This window comes from Eurytemora carolleeae, unplaced genomic scaffold (genome assembly GCF_000591075.1).
Source record: "Eurytemora carolleeae unplaced genomic scaffold, Eaff_2.0 scaffold177, whole genome shotgun sequence".
NCBI classification, from domain to species: Eukaryota; Metazoa; Arthropoda; class Copepoda; order Calanoida; family Temoridae; genus Eurytemora; species Eurytemora carolleeae.
The window spans coordinates 255,724-272,067 of record NW_019396082.1 but is presented as its reverse complement, the minus strand read 5'-3'; the positions used below and the strand labels follow the sequence as shown (position 1 = coordinate 272,067).

Genomic DNA, 16,344 nt, shown 5'->3' with positions numbered 1-16,344 from the left:
TACTAACCGATCTGGCCTAAATTTTGTGTGGGACCTCACATGACCCCAAGGAAGGTTTATGAATGATCAAAAATTAGCGTCCAGCAAAATTAGATTTTCATTAAATTTAAAAAATCCACGAAATATTTTTTATAAAATTCGCGAACTTTTTTGTTTGTATTTGTTTTACAATGCACATATACAAAGAGAAAATGTTTAATTGAAATAGAAGATGTGTGCGAAGCGCTCTGAAAACCTAGTTTAATAATATTATAGATTTTCTGAACATTTGCAGAAGAATGAAGACATATCGCTAAAAAATGAGTGAAATGATGGGTGATCTTACTCTGGAGGATTTTCCAGTAGAAAATGATGGAAACAAAACCTTTATTCAAGCATCTGCTGCTTCAGCTACATACAATATGACAGGGTTAGAGGAGGAAGATATTCGCAGGTAAATAACTTCCTAGTAAGGTTTCCAGCGAAAGGGCGAAATCGTTTCGCGGAAATTTCGCTTTTTTCGCAAATACTTGTTTTCGCCGAAAATTTTGCATTTTTCGCATTTTGTTCCCTCAAGACAAATGCGAGAAGAGAAATTTTTCTCGCAAAATACGAAAGAAAATTTTTGCATTTTTATTGCGAAAGTTTTGGTTCGCGAAACCCTAGTTCCAAGCTTACACTGAACTAGGCAGAAGGAGAAGGTCAAATTCATGCAACATTACTGCTAAGTGACCTGTTAGCTCCTCTTTTCTGATTTTAGGCACAAGTACAGGGTGTCCAAATAAACATGGGAAATCAGTGACGAATTCGATATCGTCTTTTTAAATAGTTCTTTGATTTAGTATAGTGATACCTACAAAGCTGTAATCTGTTAGAGTTTCGTCTGCTATGTTTACATTTTGTTTGTTTATGTTTTGACTGCATAAGGGTGTACTTAGTACAACAAAAAAATTGTAGCATACAAACAGAGTAAACTTGTCCGTCTTCAATGTTTATCTTGCAGAGACATTATAGACACATCTTTACAGTCATTTACCCTTTTCATTAAATAAACTCTAGCAGACATAATAATATTAAGGCTTCTGAAATTAGGTATTACAATGCTAATTCATAACAAAGACGATATCGAATTCGTCACTGAATTCCCATGTTTTTTGGGACACCCTGTATAATAAGAGAAAATGTATCCGGTTATTTCTATCATAAATAAAAAAGTCATATCAATAAAATTCTTCTCAATATAGCTCCTCAATAGATAAAGTACAATTTTCTTCAGTTAAACGTCAGCTAGCCAACTGTAACCTTTGTTTGGGATTAAACCCTGCAGCGGCTTAACTCGATATATATTGGCCAAACTTTTGAACTGAGGTTTAACTCCTTGAGATGTCTATTCATGGCGAAATTGTATTAATATTGATCAGAAGATTTCGCCACCATTGAAGAATTAGTTTTATTTTCAATATTTGGGGTTGAGTAGGTTTTACTATGAATTTGACGGTCAAAAAGTCCCAAAATACCACAAAATGGTTAATGGATGACAGAATGCAAATATGTTTTGTTATGTATTTTATTCATTTCGAGTCCATAATTAATGTTGTTAATAGTTTTGGGTCTTTTTTTAATTATTTAACCTATTAAGATTTCAAAACTGTATTATGTTAAAATTTGCTTTTGTTTAACTTTAAAATATATTTATAAAAAAAAACTGTAAAAACGGTCACAAAATTAGTAATGTAAAGCTCTGAATACATGTATAGATTCAAGGTTATAATGCAAGGAAAGATATTTCAGAGGTGTACGCATCTTTCGTACTACAGTGTACTGTCTCTACACAGTCTGACATGATCCATCTTTCACATAAAAAATCAATGAAATATTTTGGTCATAGGAAACTATTATGCGAATTATCAAATTTTTCAAAATTCAATACTTTTCACCTCCTCGGATACTAGACTAACACTGATGCATCTTTTCTTGTTTTTACTGTATAACTGTAATTAACTTTCCTTGTATTATAACCTTGTATAGGTTGACCCTTTTCCTGGTTCCTGTTGCATTTGGTATTATTCTGACCGTTGGGCTGGTGGGAAATATACTGGTTATTGCAGTGGTAAGTTTATAAGCTTCTGTAGTCGAGATATAAATAAAAAGGGAGGAAGCATTCGTAAATTTAAAAAAAAAATTACTTTGATAGATGCAATCTTGAATATTAAGTTAATGTTCTTTAACTCAAACTTGACTGCTCGACCTAGGGGAACTTGACAACATCAAAACCTAGAATTGTTGAAATGGACTGTAGACTTAGTTTGAAGTGACCGCCTTTTTATATGGTGGCATCACCAATTCACAACAGTACCCTTTTAACCTTAATCTGAGCTATAAAGGGAAAATTGACAACTTCATTCGCTTGTTTAGAGAACTGCAATTGAAAATAATAAAGTAGATAAAAAAACGGAGATAATTATTAACTCCATTAAATGGTATTCATCAACTGAAGGGTCAGTCCAAATTACGTCTATATGTCCCTTTAATGCATACTGCCTAGGTTGCAACGAACCCTCAGATGCGAAACACGACGAACCTCTTGATTCTTAACCTAGCAGTTGCAGATCTACTGTTTCTCATCATGTGCGTTCCTTTTACAGCTGTTGATTATGTTCTCATGTCATGGCCGTTTGGTTTGGTTTGGTGCAGAACTGTACAGGAAAATAATTTTAGAAACAAACTGAAAAAATTATTAGTTTTCAGTTAATCCATAGATTAATAATAAAACAGATATAACACTAGATATTGTCTTTTTAAGTTTTGGGTTCGTTCACAACCCTGAGGCAGAAGCCCATAGGAGTTAATCACATGCCGCGTTGAGTTACAAGAGAGAGAGAGAGAGCCTGACTAACTCCTTTGGGCCTCAGGGTTATTGTGAACGAAAAAACCCAAAATTTTGAAAAGACGACTTTTAGTGTTCTATCTGTACCGTTATTAATCTCTACGTCAATCATTAAAATTAAGAGTTATCATTTAAACATGCGCTATGGAAATATAAATGAAACAAGTTTTAATTAACTAAATCATAAACAAAAAAGCGCATATTTAATTAAAACTGTCTACATCAACATCAGTATTTTCAAAAATAAACAGAAAACAGAAAATTTCAAACATCAAACAAACTGAATGAATTTAAAAGTATATTGTATAAAGAATTATAATTTTCTTGTAATGTTCTTTACAAATAGCCTTTTATTAAATACTAGCTGAAGGGCCCGGCGTTGCCCGTGAAAAAGACTTTCAGTTTTTAACTTCACATTTTTATTAAGAAAAGAATTATACTAAACATAATGTTTCACGTCTATCATGACGATCCTCAGTAGTTACAATTCTTTGAACAACATATATATATATATATACGAATGTCTTGTTTTATTATATAGATAATACAGGAAAAGCCACAACTTATTTTTAAATATGAAGAATTCAATTTAGCTTATTTTACTCGCTGATTTGACCAACCCTACCCACTCCCCATCCTTCTCTCTTTTTTGAAGATGTAAAAAAAGCCCCCCTGGGGAGAAAACATAATATGCCTCTACTTTATGTTTAATAGAATTCTGGAAGGTTTTCTTAGGAAAACAAAATTTGTTTACATTTTCGCAGGGAGTATTGAAACTATGGGAGGGGAGCTGATTTAACAGTTTGGTCCTATTCCTATCAAGCTGTGACGTACGATCACATGGTTGACCTATTGTGCATATTTTTTGTTCTTTTTAAAGCTTTCTTGTTCGGCAGGCCGCGTATGCAGTTTTTAGAAAAGTATTAAAAAGACAACTCCTGAAGCTTTAAGTTTGAAAAAATCAAAATATCTCGCCCTGGTCCATATTTTACCATGATATATCTGTACAGCTATAAGACTTGCAATATCCAAAAACTATTACGTTGCTGTTTACTATGTTACTAGTAGGGCTGGGCAAAGTTCCGTTAACGAAACAAAAAAAACGGTTAAAAAAAGTTTACTAAAAACCTAAAAACGGTAAATTTCGTTATTTCTGATTAAAATTGAATGATTTTTTTTAATTTTAAAATTTAACGCGTTTTGATGTTTTGAACTGTCGTCTTCCGTGTTTATAAACTGTTAACGCAATTTTTTCCGCCGTTATCGCCGTTAATACTGTAATCTATCTAACGATTTTCTTAACTGTTCATGAAATTTTTTCGTCGTTAAAGGGAGTGTTCGCGAAAAATGAAAGGGGTATCCGCCGTTATCGCCGTTAATACTGTAATCTATCTAACGATTTTCTTAACTGTTCATGAAATTTTTTCGTCGTTAAAGGGAGTGTTCGCGAAAAATTAAAGGGGGTATAGGCTTAATGCTATAAAAAAGCGCTTTTGATCGCTAATAATCTTACTTCTATCTGTTGCGTCTATAAGGAGAAACTTGTTAAAAACGTCTCATACCGAATAACTTAGCGCCCATACAAATTCAGAAAATTGCAACATACGACTGAGACCGTAAAAAATCCATTTAATTTTAAACAAATCATTCAGACAGTACAACCTATAGTCATCGATTATCTTTCGCCACATTTGTATATTGTTTATATTTTATAATATTTTATTTTTTAGAAAACGTTTTAACTGATTTCGAAAAATGTGAGTGGTCCGCGGCATTCTTAGATAGTTGCAAGTGAAATAATCAAATTCAAAACAAATTAATTAAAAAATATTATAAAATATAAACTATATGCAAATGTGGCGAAAGATAATCGATGACTATATGTTGTAATATCTGAATGATTTGTTTGAAATTAAATTGATTATTTTACGGTCTAAGTCGTATGTTGCAATTTTCTCACTTTGTATGGGCGCTAAGTTATTCGGCATTAGTCGTTTTTAAAAATTTTCTCCTTATAGACGCAAAAGATAAAAGTAAGATTAGTAGCGATCAAAAGCGCTTTTTTATCGCATTAAGCCAATACCCCCTTTCATTTTTCGCGAACACTCCCTTTAATTTTGCAATAATGGTACCATTAACGGCTAGAGCCGTTAATGATTGTTGAAAAATTTTTGTTAACGCCGTTGATAAAATTGAGTTCGTTAACTAACATTAAAAAACGGAAAATGCAGTTAACGGAAGGAACGTTCTGTTCTTACCTTTAAAATTAACGGCTAACTGAAATTTTATTTTTAACGGTTGAAACTAACTGTTAACGAAACGGCTTTGAAATAGCTGGAACATGACCATCCTTAGTAACTCCTTAGTTTTACTGCCTCTATCTGCTTTTATAAGTTTCACTACCTCTATCGTAAGGATTTGGTTAGGTAAAATACATAATAATAATAATTTTAACTTAAATTCTTATAAATAATATGGTCAGTTTGTTTATAAAATTATTATTAGTACTTGATCTACGTGACTGCATATGTTTCCATCTATACACTAGTTCTAATGGCAGGGGACAGGTATTAGTAAACAAAATGTCAAAACTATCAAACTATTAAGTTTATTGTCAGTTTCGTCAAAATAAAAGGAAAGAGGTTTAAGTTTGCAAGTTGTCTTTAGATTCCTAAAATTAGAGGCTTCTTGGTATGAAATTATAGTTTTGTATTTTTTTTACTTTTTCAGGCTGTTATTTAGACTTTACTGACCCAAATATAGGACCTTTAAAGACAAAAATAGTTAACGTTGCCCAGATTTATATTGTTACAAATGATTGCTCGCGCCGTTTACCCGCGCCTAGTATTAAATCATGATTTAGCTGAAGTGCCTTGCGTTTCCCGTGGAATTTCAAAAAATTTCAATTTGATTTTACCTTTGTAACCTTTGAGGTTATAGCTAACCTATGTATAAATATGTAAATCTAAAGTATCGGCTAAAATATGTAAATCTAAAGTATTAGCTAAAATATGTAAATCTAAAGTATCAGCTAAAATTAAAAAATTTCAATAAATTTCAGTTTCTCACTAAACATAACGTTTCATGCCTTGCAGCAATCTTCAGTAGATTAATTCTGACTGAATGAAATTGAACTTGCAGATGTTTTACAATTCATGTACATATATATATATATTTATATATATTTATATTTATATGAGGTGGAAGGGCTTTATTGTATAGATTAATCAAATGATATTTGGTAGGTTTCTAGCCGTAGTGTTCCCTGTCTCTTCTCTCAGTATTAGAACAATGCAACACGCTAAGGTTGCCATTGCGAGCACATGGGTTATCATATTCCTGGTTTCACTTCCGGTCTGGTTCTCACACAATATCCTCTCACACAACGGAGGTAGAATATTTGGTAGTTTAAAAAACTAAAAACGTTAATAAATTTAATAAATTTTAAGGGGGGGACATCTCCACAGTTTCCCAGGGAGGGGGGACGTTCCCCCTCCCTTCCCCTATAATCTGCCTCTGAGCAAGAGTAAAAGAACTGAGTTTTGCCTCAAACAGATATTTTCTAATTCCTATATCTTAGCATCCAAATGTCCTTGGATATTTCAAAAAACCATGAATTATATTCAAATATCTCAAAAGTTCACACAATAAGGTTGCCAAGATAAAGGGCTTAATAAATTAGCAAATGTGTGGCAAATATTCAGCTCCTTCATGCAGTATGCTAGGGAACGCCAGCGCTGCAGTTTACCCACACTTGAACGATTTTACCTGGAAACTAAATTTTGCCATTAAAGTCCATCCACTTAGCTTAGAATCTCAGAACATTCCCGTGGGCGTTCCAAGTTATTTAATCAAAATTTGAGGCCAAATGTATTCAATATCTGTTACAATATGAGATAAATTGTAACCTAAAATCTAAAATAAAATATTTCAGTGGATTTCTGTCAGTTTGACAGTCTTCAACACAGCTATTTTGGTTTCCATGTCGGCTTCTTTGTGACGTCATTTGCACTTCCGGTAGTGCTAATCCTCATCATGTACATCATTATGCTATCCAGACTTTGGGCTTCAACTACATACAGGATATCAAAGTAAGATTAATCTAGATATTTTAGGATTTTTACAAGTAATTTTGAATGACTTTTCAAATACTTTTTAATGACTTTCGATCAACTTTTCACGACTTTTCAAATATGTTGATATGAATTTTATTAAGTTTGAAATAACTTTTTTGATGAGTTTTTTTTTTATTCAGGCAAGGACTAAAAGCTAAGAAGAGAGTAACAAAGCTTGTATTTGCAGTTGTCATTGCGTTTACAGGTAATATCCATATTCAATTATATATTATAAATATAAGGTAAAATATATAGTGGAGTGCAGTCTCTTGTTGGGAAAATATATAGTGGAGTGCAGTCTCTTGTTTGGAAAATATATAATTAATTGGAATTTATTTTCCTCGGGCAACGCCGGGCTCTTTAGCTAGTTACTTAATAAGAATGAACTAAAATAAGATTTTTAGATAGAAAAAGCCCATTCTAAATCGCAAGTATAATACCTCCAAATTAGAAAAATTATCAACTTTTTCGTAAACATTGACGAACTTGAATCAAATATGTTGAATGTTTCTCTGGATGATCTCTGTTTCAGAATTTTAAAAAACTAATTTCTCGTCTCAAACTCGAATTTTCTAAGAATTAAGAAAGAGTTTAAATAAAGTATTCAGAGGCCGAATTTAAAGAATTTGAGCCGCGACTTAAAATTGTATTCAATTTTTCAAGATTTAAGCCGGCGCTCATTTGAAACCGTTTTGGAAGGGATTTGAGACGCGGCTTAAATTTATTAAATTCAAACACAGATTTATGAATTTAATAATTGGTTTGTTTAGTCTGCTGGAGTCCAATCCAAGTTGTGTTGGTGTTAAAATCTTTAAATAATCAAGATTGGGATACACAGTACAACAAGATAGTTATACAGGTATTTATATACAGTACACAGTACAACAAGATAGTTATACAGGTATATATATATACAGTACACAGTACAACAAGATAGTTATACAGGTATATATATACAGTACACAGTACAACCAGATAGTTAAACAGGTATATATATACAGTACACAGTACAACAAGATAGTTAAACAGGTATATATATACAGTACACAGTACAACAAGATAGTTAAACAGGTATATATATACAGTACACAGTACAACAAGATAGTTATACAGGTATATATACAGTACACAGTACAACAAGATAGTTATACAGGTATTTATATACAGTACATAGTACAACAAGATAGTTATACAGGTATATATATACAGTATACAGTACAACAAGATAGTTATACAGGTATATATATAAATACAGTACACAGTACAACAAGATAGTTATACAGGTATATATATACAGTACACAGTACAACAAGATAGTTATACAGGTATTTATATACAGTACACAGTACAACAAGATAGTTATACAGGTATATATATACAGTACACAGTACAACAAGATAGTTATACAGGTATTTATATACAGTACACAGTACAACAAGATAGTTATACAGGTATTTATATACAGTACACAGTACAACAAGATAGTTATACAGGTATATATACAGTACACAGTACAACAAGATAGTTATACAGGTATATAAACAGTACACAGTACAACAAGATAGTTATACAGGTATATATACAGTACACAGTACAACAAGATAGTTATACAGGTATATGTACAGTGCACAGTACAACAACATAGTTATACAGGTATATATACAGTGCACAGTACAACAAGATAGTTATACAGATATAAATATAGTACACAATACCAAAAGATAGTTGTACAGAGTCTAAAACTAAAGAATGCGCGAAATTTAAGTTATAGCTTAAAAGTTCTGAAAAATATTGAGTTGCTACTTAAATATTAACTTTTCTAAATCAACTCTGAAGGGAAATTTAAATTTCCCGGGGAAAATATGAACCAATCAAATTACAGGAATTATAGAGATTACGGATCGACAGAGATTATACAACATCAGCTGTTTCGTAATTTCAATTTCTTGACAAAACTGCAGCGCGGAAAATAACAAATATATTTCGTATTAGATAAGTTAGATGTATTTATTTATTCCAGATGACAGGAAAAGATTTATAAACTTAAATCATTAGATTAAATCATTTTCATGCATTGAAATATAGCAAAAATAAATGCTTAAAATTCAGGTTTAAATTAAGTCAGAAGTAGCAGTTAAGCTTAAACTCAAATTTTCGTGCTTTAGTTTTGGACTCGGGAAAAATACAGTTAACAGAACAAATAAAAAAACAAGATATTTAGAAAATGCAGGAAACGGTAAGAAAACCCAATTTGTATTCTAAAATATTGTTTAGATTGTCTCCCATGTAATGGCGTACACAAACTCCTGTTTAAACCCAATCCTCTACGCTATGATGTCTAAAAATTTTAGATGCGGTTTCTGCCAGGTCAAAAAATAATATAATAAAAATTAGTTAGTTCCTATGCTCTCTACAATATCCAACCATCGACCCTCCAACCTTCTGCAGTACGAAATGACGTCACGTCGGAAACGGAAATCAAACAATTGGTGAGATTAAAAACAATATCAAAAAATATAATGTTTTAGAATTTTACGAACAGGCTTCACAACTGTTAAAGCAAAATGGATCCTAGATTTGTTTTATTTTTAAAAAATCCATAGTTTTCATCCTAATACATTTTTATTCTATCTATTCTTTATGTGGTCTGCTGTTTTTGCACTGTAAGAATTGACTGAGATATTGAGAAATTTGTTTAAAATTAAAATTATCAAATACAATCTACGTTTAAATCTATAGTATCTCCCACAGTTTTTTTGATACAGTGAGCCTAAAGTCCAAATTTTGAGATTTATAATGTATTATGAACTATGAACTTTACGAAAAACAAAGACAAGTTGTAAGTCCCGGCTCCAATGTACTGCAATTTTGCAAAACACCCCACCCAGAAAATTACATGAAAATTTGAAATATCCATTCTGTTATATATCTAGAACAACGTAAACGTTAAGCTTGGCTATGTTTTTAAAAGCAAAACAGAAATTCCGTTTAGAAGAAAGGGAATCTTTCATTTCCATAATATGAATATCCTGTTATTGTTTAGAAACGTGAGAACAGTAACAAATGTACCTGTCCATTAATAACCTTAAAACAACTTATCTCAGTTACAACTTGTTGACATCTTCCAACAATAAAAAATAAGACACGCTAGGATGAATACTGTTTAAAATTCTACTAATATTCTCCAAGAAAGAAAAATGTATAAAAATCTATAAAATGAAATTGGTGTTTTTTCAGATAATTTTCTTATCTTTCCATATTTGAAAATTCAGATTTTAAAATATTCTCAAACTACCAGATGTGCACCACACACCAAACATAAGTAAATTTCACGCAAAATTAAAATCTTATAGTAAATATTTAGGATGTAACCAGATCAATTCATTTGTCTCGTGCATAAAGTTAGATACAGATACAGATACAGATACAGATACAGATACAGATACAGATACAAAAATTCTCAAAGTCCTAACTTTAATGTCACATATATTTGACCTTCTCCCTCTGTTTAATTCAGTAATGGAATAAATATAAAATGGAAAAAAATTCTTATTTTTGTATATTGATATAAATATACAAAAATAGCGCTCTTACAATTATGCAATACTTAATAAGTAAAAATAGTTTACAATATGTTGCGGCATTTGCGCTCTAACTGATACTTGATTGATTGATAAGTTGTCAAAGGCAGGATTCCTGCCAGTGTATTTAAAATACGTAGATCTGTTAAAAAGATAGATCATTCTAAATATGTTTTTGTAAAATAAAACAAACACTTAAGAATATCCCATGGTCTTTTAATTCTTTTCAAAACAAAATCTTGTTATAATAGAGTTGTTAGACGAGCTACACGTAGGAAAATGAACACTTTAAAAACTCCTCTGATTTAATCAATTAATACCTTAATCAAGGAGAATTGAATAGAAGGAGGGGGCGATAGGGTTTCCGTACACTTTGCTGTGACGTTTTTGGACTGCTGAAGAACTAGTTTTTGCGTAACAACAATAATAAAGATTGTAAACAATAACACAAATGATAAACAGACATCTGGCATCTCAGCTCTGGCGCGTTAGATGAAGATTCACCGTATACTAACTCATGCTTGTTTACATTATATCGGCTGCCTTCGTTATTATTGTTACACAAAAACTAGTTCTTCAGCAGTCCAAAAACGTCACAGCAAAGTGTACGGAAACCCTATCGCCCCCTCCTTCTATTCAATTCTCCTTGACATTAATAACCTTCGCGACCCAAAATTTTTTTATCTATTTATTTGCACTTTACCTTTCGTTAAAATTCTAATATATTACTCGTTTAGTTTTGAGATGTCAAACTACTTATTATCTATTCCAGGTCCAATAGTCAGGAGGCCGGGGGACCCTGTAGGATCGAGCTCAATAGTCCAATGACAAGTCACACACATATAGGTAATCTTTACAAACCTTTAGAACAAAATTTCTCCATTTAAAAGGAGTGACCGGCTAGACATGGTAGTTGAGCTGAGAGTGCAGTTTTTAGAGAAATCTTATTCTTGAAAGCCAGCCTCAAAAATGAACAGTTCAGGAGAATTTTATAAAACTAATTTGCGCTCTTGTTCAGTAATTATACACCGTGATAACGTATTACAGGTCTAAAATTAATTCTAAAAATTGTTTTTATAATACTGCACTCTAAGCTCAACTACCATGTCTAGCCGGTCACTCCCTTTAAAATGTAATCTATAATTAAAACTAAATTTTCTCTTACGGTAAAGTTATTAACCTGAAGTTGTTGGATAGTTTTTATGAAAAACTTTTCCCTTCTATGATTAGAATTGATACAACAGGTTGGTAACTAACCAACATTGACTTTTAACTCTTATTTTATTTGTAAGTTCCCATTTGGAAAATTCACTTTGGAAATGATCACCTTATAAAATACCTGAAATCGTACTTTCTTTCTTTTTACTTTACTTCAAGTGTACCAGGTCCGATTCACAACAGCACCCTTTGACCTATCTCTGATGAAGGAAAAATAATAATTATTTTCTTACTGAAAATCGATTATTGTCAAATGTGGTTTCTCTTTGAATGTGAATTGTGAAATTTTACTCCTGATAATGGAAGAAAAATTGTAACAATTTAACACTAATTAATAAAAAAAAACCTTGATATCTTCCATATTTGCTCATAAAGAGGTTTCAATCGTACCCTTGTAAATCGAATTCTTTGTTCAGGCGCTGTATCGAGTATGGCTCTGGCAACAGCTAAGTTAATGCATGCCACTCCTGGGTTTATTCCTCATACATCCTGCCCACTTCAGGTAGTTTATCATTCCTCATACATCCTGCCCACTTCAGGTAGTTTATCATTCCTCATACATCCTGTCCACTTCAGGTAGTTTATCATTCCTTATACATCCTGTCCACTTCAGGTAGTTTATCATTCCTCATACATCCTGCCCACTTCAGGTAGTTTATCATTCCTCATACATCCTGCCCACTTCAGGTAGTTTATCATTCCTCATACATCCTGCCCACTTCAGGTAGTTTATCATTCATCATACATCCTGTCCACTTCAGGTAGTTTATCATTCCTCATACAATCTGTCCACTTCAGGTAGTCTATCATTCATCATACATCCTGTCCACTTCAGGTAGTTTATCATTCCTTATACATCCTGTCCACTTCAGGTAGTCTATCTTTTCTATATATACTGTCCACTTCAGGTAGTTTATCATTCCTTAAACATCCTGTCCACTTCAGGTAGTTTATCATTCCTTATACAATCTGTCCACTTCAGGTAGTTTATCATTCCTTATACATCCTGTCTACTTCAGGTAGTTTATCATTCCTTATACATCCTATCCACTTCAGGTAGTTTATCATTCCTCATACATCCTGTCCACTTCAGGTAGTTTATCATTCCTTATACATCCTGTCCACTTCAGGTAGTTCATCATTCCTCATACATCCTGTACACTTCAGGTAGTTTATCTTTCCTTATACATCCTGTCCACTTCAGGTAGTTTATCTTTCATTATACATCCTGTCCACTTCAGGTAGTTCATCATTCTTCAAACATCCTGTCCACTTCAGGTAGTTTATCATTCCTCTCATAGAAAGGCACACATCTACCATGGCTAACATAATTTTTACATGTAAACATTGTGATATACTTTTCAATCAAGTACCTATGCGTATCTCTAGGCACATTAAAAAATTTGAATAGCAGTATTCCATGCTGTATACAATTTTGAAACATATTGGGGAACTCAAGTCCCGAATACTAGATCCATAAAAATATTATAAAGTTTCAAAATAACACCTGGACTGTTAAAATAAAATTATTGGTTAATAAATTTTGAAAAAAAAAATTGCTCGTTTTTTACTGCAATCTATGGTCATTAATTTAGCACTTTGCAGAAAGTTTCCTAAATGTTTTAAGTCGTTAAAAAATGGCAAATGGTAACTTATTCAATAATGGCCTAATCTCTCCTGGAATCGAATTTAATGAAATTGCGGGGTCGCTAAATTGCTTACTTGACCGGTTCAAGTTTGAATCACCGATTCAAATCCTTCCTGAATTTTTATCTTTGAATTTGTGGTATACTAATATGCAATTATGTACTAAAAAGTTAGGAATACTGCCAATAACAGAGGAGTGGGGGGGGGGGGAAGTTGTCAATGAAATATTTCTAAAATGCCGTTTTAACCTTCAAAAGTATGCCTAATAATGTGTTCGAAAGATTGAACTTTCTTTGATAATTTAGATCGATCACACTTATATGAATTCTTCTGGTTGTGCAGTGTATTCTTTATATAATAACCATTGATATATCCCGGACATGATATACCTCAATATAATTCAATAATAGTTTATATGATAGTTTATAACAAATAATTATATTGTTTATATAGTATTTACAATATATATCTTTACTTAAACACTCTCGTCATCAATGAATAATGTGCGAATGAATGAAAATACAATAACAGAACTGCTGCAGAAGCATTTTCTTATTTTCTTTTCCCATATTAGTAAGCACGTTTAAATAGAGAAATAAGATTTCTTAGAGATGAATGATAAAACATTATAATATTTTTAACATTCCACATGCATACAAAGCTAAGAAAATTGGTTTGTCCATTTGAAGAGATCCCACAGTGAAAATAATTAGCTACTAACAAGACCGAATTTGTCTTTTTCCAAAAGTTCAAACCTTCCGACCCTCTGTAGGTATAAAATGCCCCAGTTTTATAAAATAAAAGTATAAAGTGTCAAGTTCTAAGGTAGTGAGATTCATGAAAAAAATAAAAAGTGAGATTTCAAAATTCAAAGTGAAAATATAAAATTTAAACTTTTATTTTTATCTCTAGTTTGAAAGTACTTACATTTTCTGATTTCGAAAAAAAGGCATTTAATAATCTGAAAAGTGTAAAGAAAATGTACAAAAACTAGCTTTTAAAACCTTCAATACCATTTTCTTTTTAAAAAAACATAAAATTTTCGCTCAAAAAGAAGGCATTTTATACAAACACTCCGACCCTTGGTTCGAACCAGCTATAATGTAGAACATGTATTTCAAGATTGCTCAAATGATATCGTACATATATCTGTCTATAGCTGTACAATCAAGCGGACATTTATTCTGGCTAAAATGCAAATTTTTACTTTTATAATACACATACTAATAACGAATATTAAAATTAATGCATATTTTTTCTTACGGTGTTTTCAAGGTTTGATCGTTAGTCTTACTTAACTAAATTACCCTTTCCAATAAGACTCCCTCCCCTTAATACTGTCTTCTGATATACTATAATTTGTATCAATTTTCTAAAGATTAATCACCAAGAAAAAAAGAATAATTGGGCAGTTCAGAAAAGAGTATACAACAAATAATAAAAAAACTTACTAGAACCAAGGGGGAATTATCCTTTTGTAAACAGTAAAATTGTTCGTCTTAATCAAGCTTTTTTCATTTTTCCCTCATTCTATCTTCATTACCCCTCGCCCCCACCCCCTCTCCACTTTTAATAGACTTAAAAAATAGCCTAAATGGGAACTGGGATATTGTTATAAAACCAGGGTAGGTTTATCTCTAAATGACGAAATTGACTATCGCTGAAATTTAACAAAAATCGCTTATACTTAATTCAAAATCGCTTATATTTAATCAAAAATCGCGTATATTCAACAAAAATCGCTTATTTTCAACAAAAATCGCTTATATATAATAATAATTGTTTATATGTAACAAAAATCGCTTATATTCAACAAAAATCTCTTATATTCAACATTAAATCGCTTATATCAAACGAAAAATCGCTCATATTCAACAAAAACTCACTTATAATATTTAACAAAAAAAATGTTTAGAGCTAAAATTATACATATATTTTATTTGGACAATGATTAATTTGAAAATTTTTGATTTAGGCATTTGATGGAAGGCGAAGAGAGAGTAAAAGAACCTCGTCTCATGATCTCGGACTAGCTGTTGGTTCAGAAATCAACCAACAGATGGAGACACGGTTCGATCGGAATCTTCTTCATCCATAGACGCGGCAAACTTTGCCACTCATGCGCATAAGTCTTTGCACGTTCTTATGACAGTTATGTTTAAATAACTATTTGGGCTTTTAATAATCATGTGGACTTTGAATAACTATTTGATTTTGAATAGCTATTCGGATTTTGAAATCTTCGATTATCTAGTCAAGCTAATTTGACCTGGATACAACTGATTTACTTTTTTAGCAAAAGCATTATGAAAAGCCCATTAGAGAACATTTTAGTTTTTGAGAGAGATGAAATTACATATAAGCAAAGAACCAGCTTCCGACCCACAATTTTTTATTTAATTTTCCCATTTTTTAGAAAAAAACTCAGTTTCAGATTGAAGACACGCATTTTGTATAATCATCTTAGCTAGAGAAAGGTGAAGTTGATGGTTTTCAATCTTACCGGCTGAAGTACATGTAGGTTGTTAATCGTTTTTTCAAACGATCTTTTTTTTTGAATAAAGAAAAACGACCGGTTTAAAAACTATAGTTTTTTTGAAACGTTTTTGAAACTTTTATCGCAAATGAATCTGAGCTTTATGACAATTTTTTTTCAGGTAGATGAGTTAATAAATATTGTCTTAAATGTTTTTTTTTATTGAGAAGAAATAACTTGAATGTTTTCTGACCTCGGATTTATCCGGATTTTCCGACCAAAAAATGTATTTTCTCTTTAAAAGGTCGTTAACGGACGGATCGTTTTTTAAACGACCGTTCCGTTTTTTGTTTTTTCTTCGTCGTTTTTAAACAAAACGATTGTTTTTCAAAAAAGTGAAAACAATCCATCGTATTTCACATTTGTCTAAAAACTGAAAAT

At 31.7% G+C, this 16,344-nt stretch overlaps 2 protein-coding genes across 2 annotated transcripts; both read left to right on the top strand.

Moving 5' to 3' along the window:
- Nucleotides 1–278: 278 nt before the first annotated feature.
- Nucleotides 279–9,360, top strand: LOC111717497 (allatostatin-A receptor). The gene is made up of 9 exons (XM_023492995.1): nucleotides 279–433; nucleotides 2,008–2,089; nucleotides 2,525–2,683; nucleotides 5,372–5,433; nucleotides 6,112–6,257; nucleotides 6,801–6,957; nucleotides 7,122–7,186; nucleotides 7,752–7,840; nucleotides 9,256–9,360. Exons 1-9 carry the CDS (start codon nucleotides 300–302, stop codon nucleotides 9,358–9,360), a joined length of 999 nt encoding a protein of 332 aa, XP_023348763.1. The 5' UTR covers nucleotides 279–299.
- A 19-nt stretch (nucleotides 9,361–9,379) lies between these two features.
- LOC111717264 (uncharacterized) lies at nucleotides 9,380–16,086 on the top strand. The gene is made up of 4 exons (XM_023492774.1): nucleotides 9,380–9,470; nucleotides 11,335–11,408; nucleotides 12,197–12,282; nucleotides 15,403–16,086. Exons 1-4 carry the CDS (start codon nucleotides 9,385–9,387, stop codon nucleotides 15,523–15,525), a joined length of 369 nt encoding a protein of 122 aa, XP_023348542.1. The 5' UTR covers nucleotides 9,380–9,384; the 3' UTR covers nucleotides 15,526–16,086.
- The last annotated feature ends 258 nt before the right edge of the window (nucleotides 16,087–16,344 follow it).

Bases quoted from the DNA above. Each gene is read 5' to 3' on its own strand.
- LOC111717497 (XM_023492995.1), top strand. From the start codon at position 300: ATGAGTGAAATGATGGGTGATCTTACTCTGGAGGATTTTCCAGTAGAA. The intron at 2,684-5,371 runs GAAAATAATTTT...AATTATTATTAG, and splicing joins TTTGGTGCAGAACTGTACAG to TACTTGATCTACGTGACTGC. The intron at 6,958-7,121 runs GTAAGATTAATC...TTTTTTATTCAG, and splicing joins ACTACATACAGGATATCAAA to GCAAGGACTAAAAGCTAAGA.
- LOC111717264 (XM_023492774.1), top strand. From the start codon at position 9,385: ATGCTCTCTACAATATCCAACCATCGACCCTCCAACCTTCTGCAGTAC. The intron at 11,409-12,196 runs GTAATCTTTACA...TTCTTTGTTCAG, and splicing joins GACAAGTCACACACATATAG to GCGCTGTATCGAGTATGGCT. The intron at 12,283-15,402 runs GTAGTTTATCAT...TTTTTGATTTAG, and splicing joins ATACATCCTGCCCACTTCAG to GCATTTGATGGAAGGCGAAG.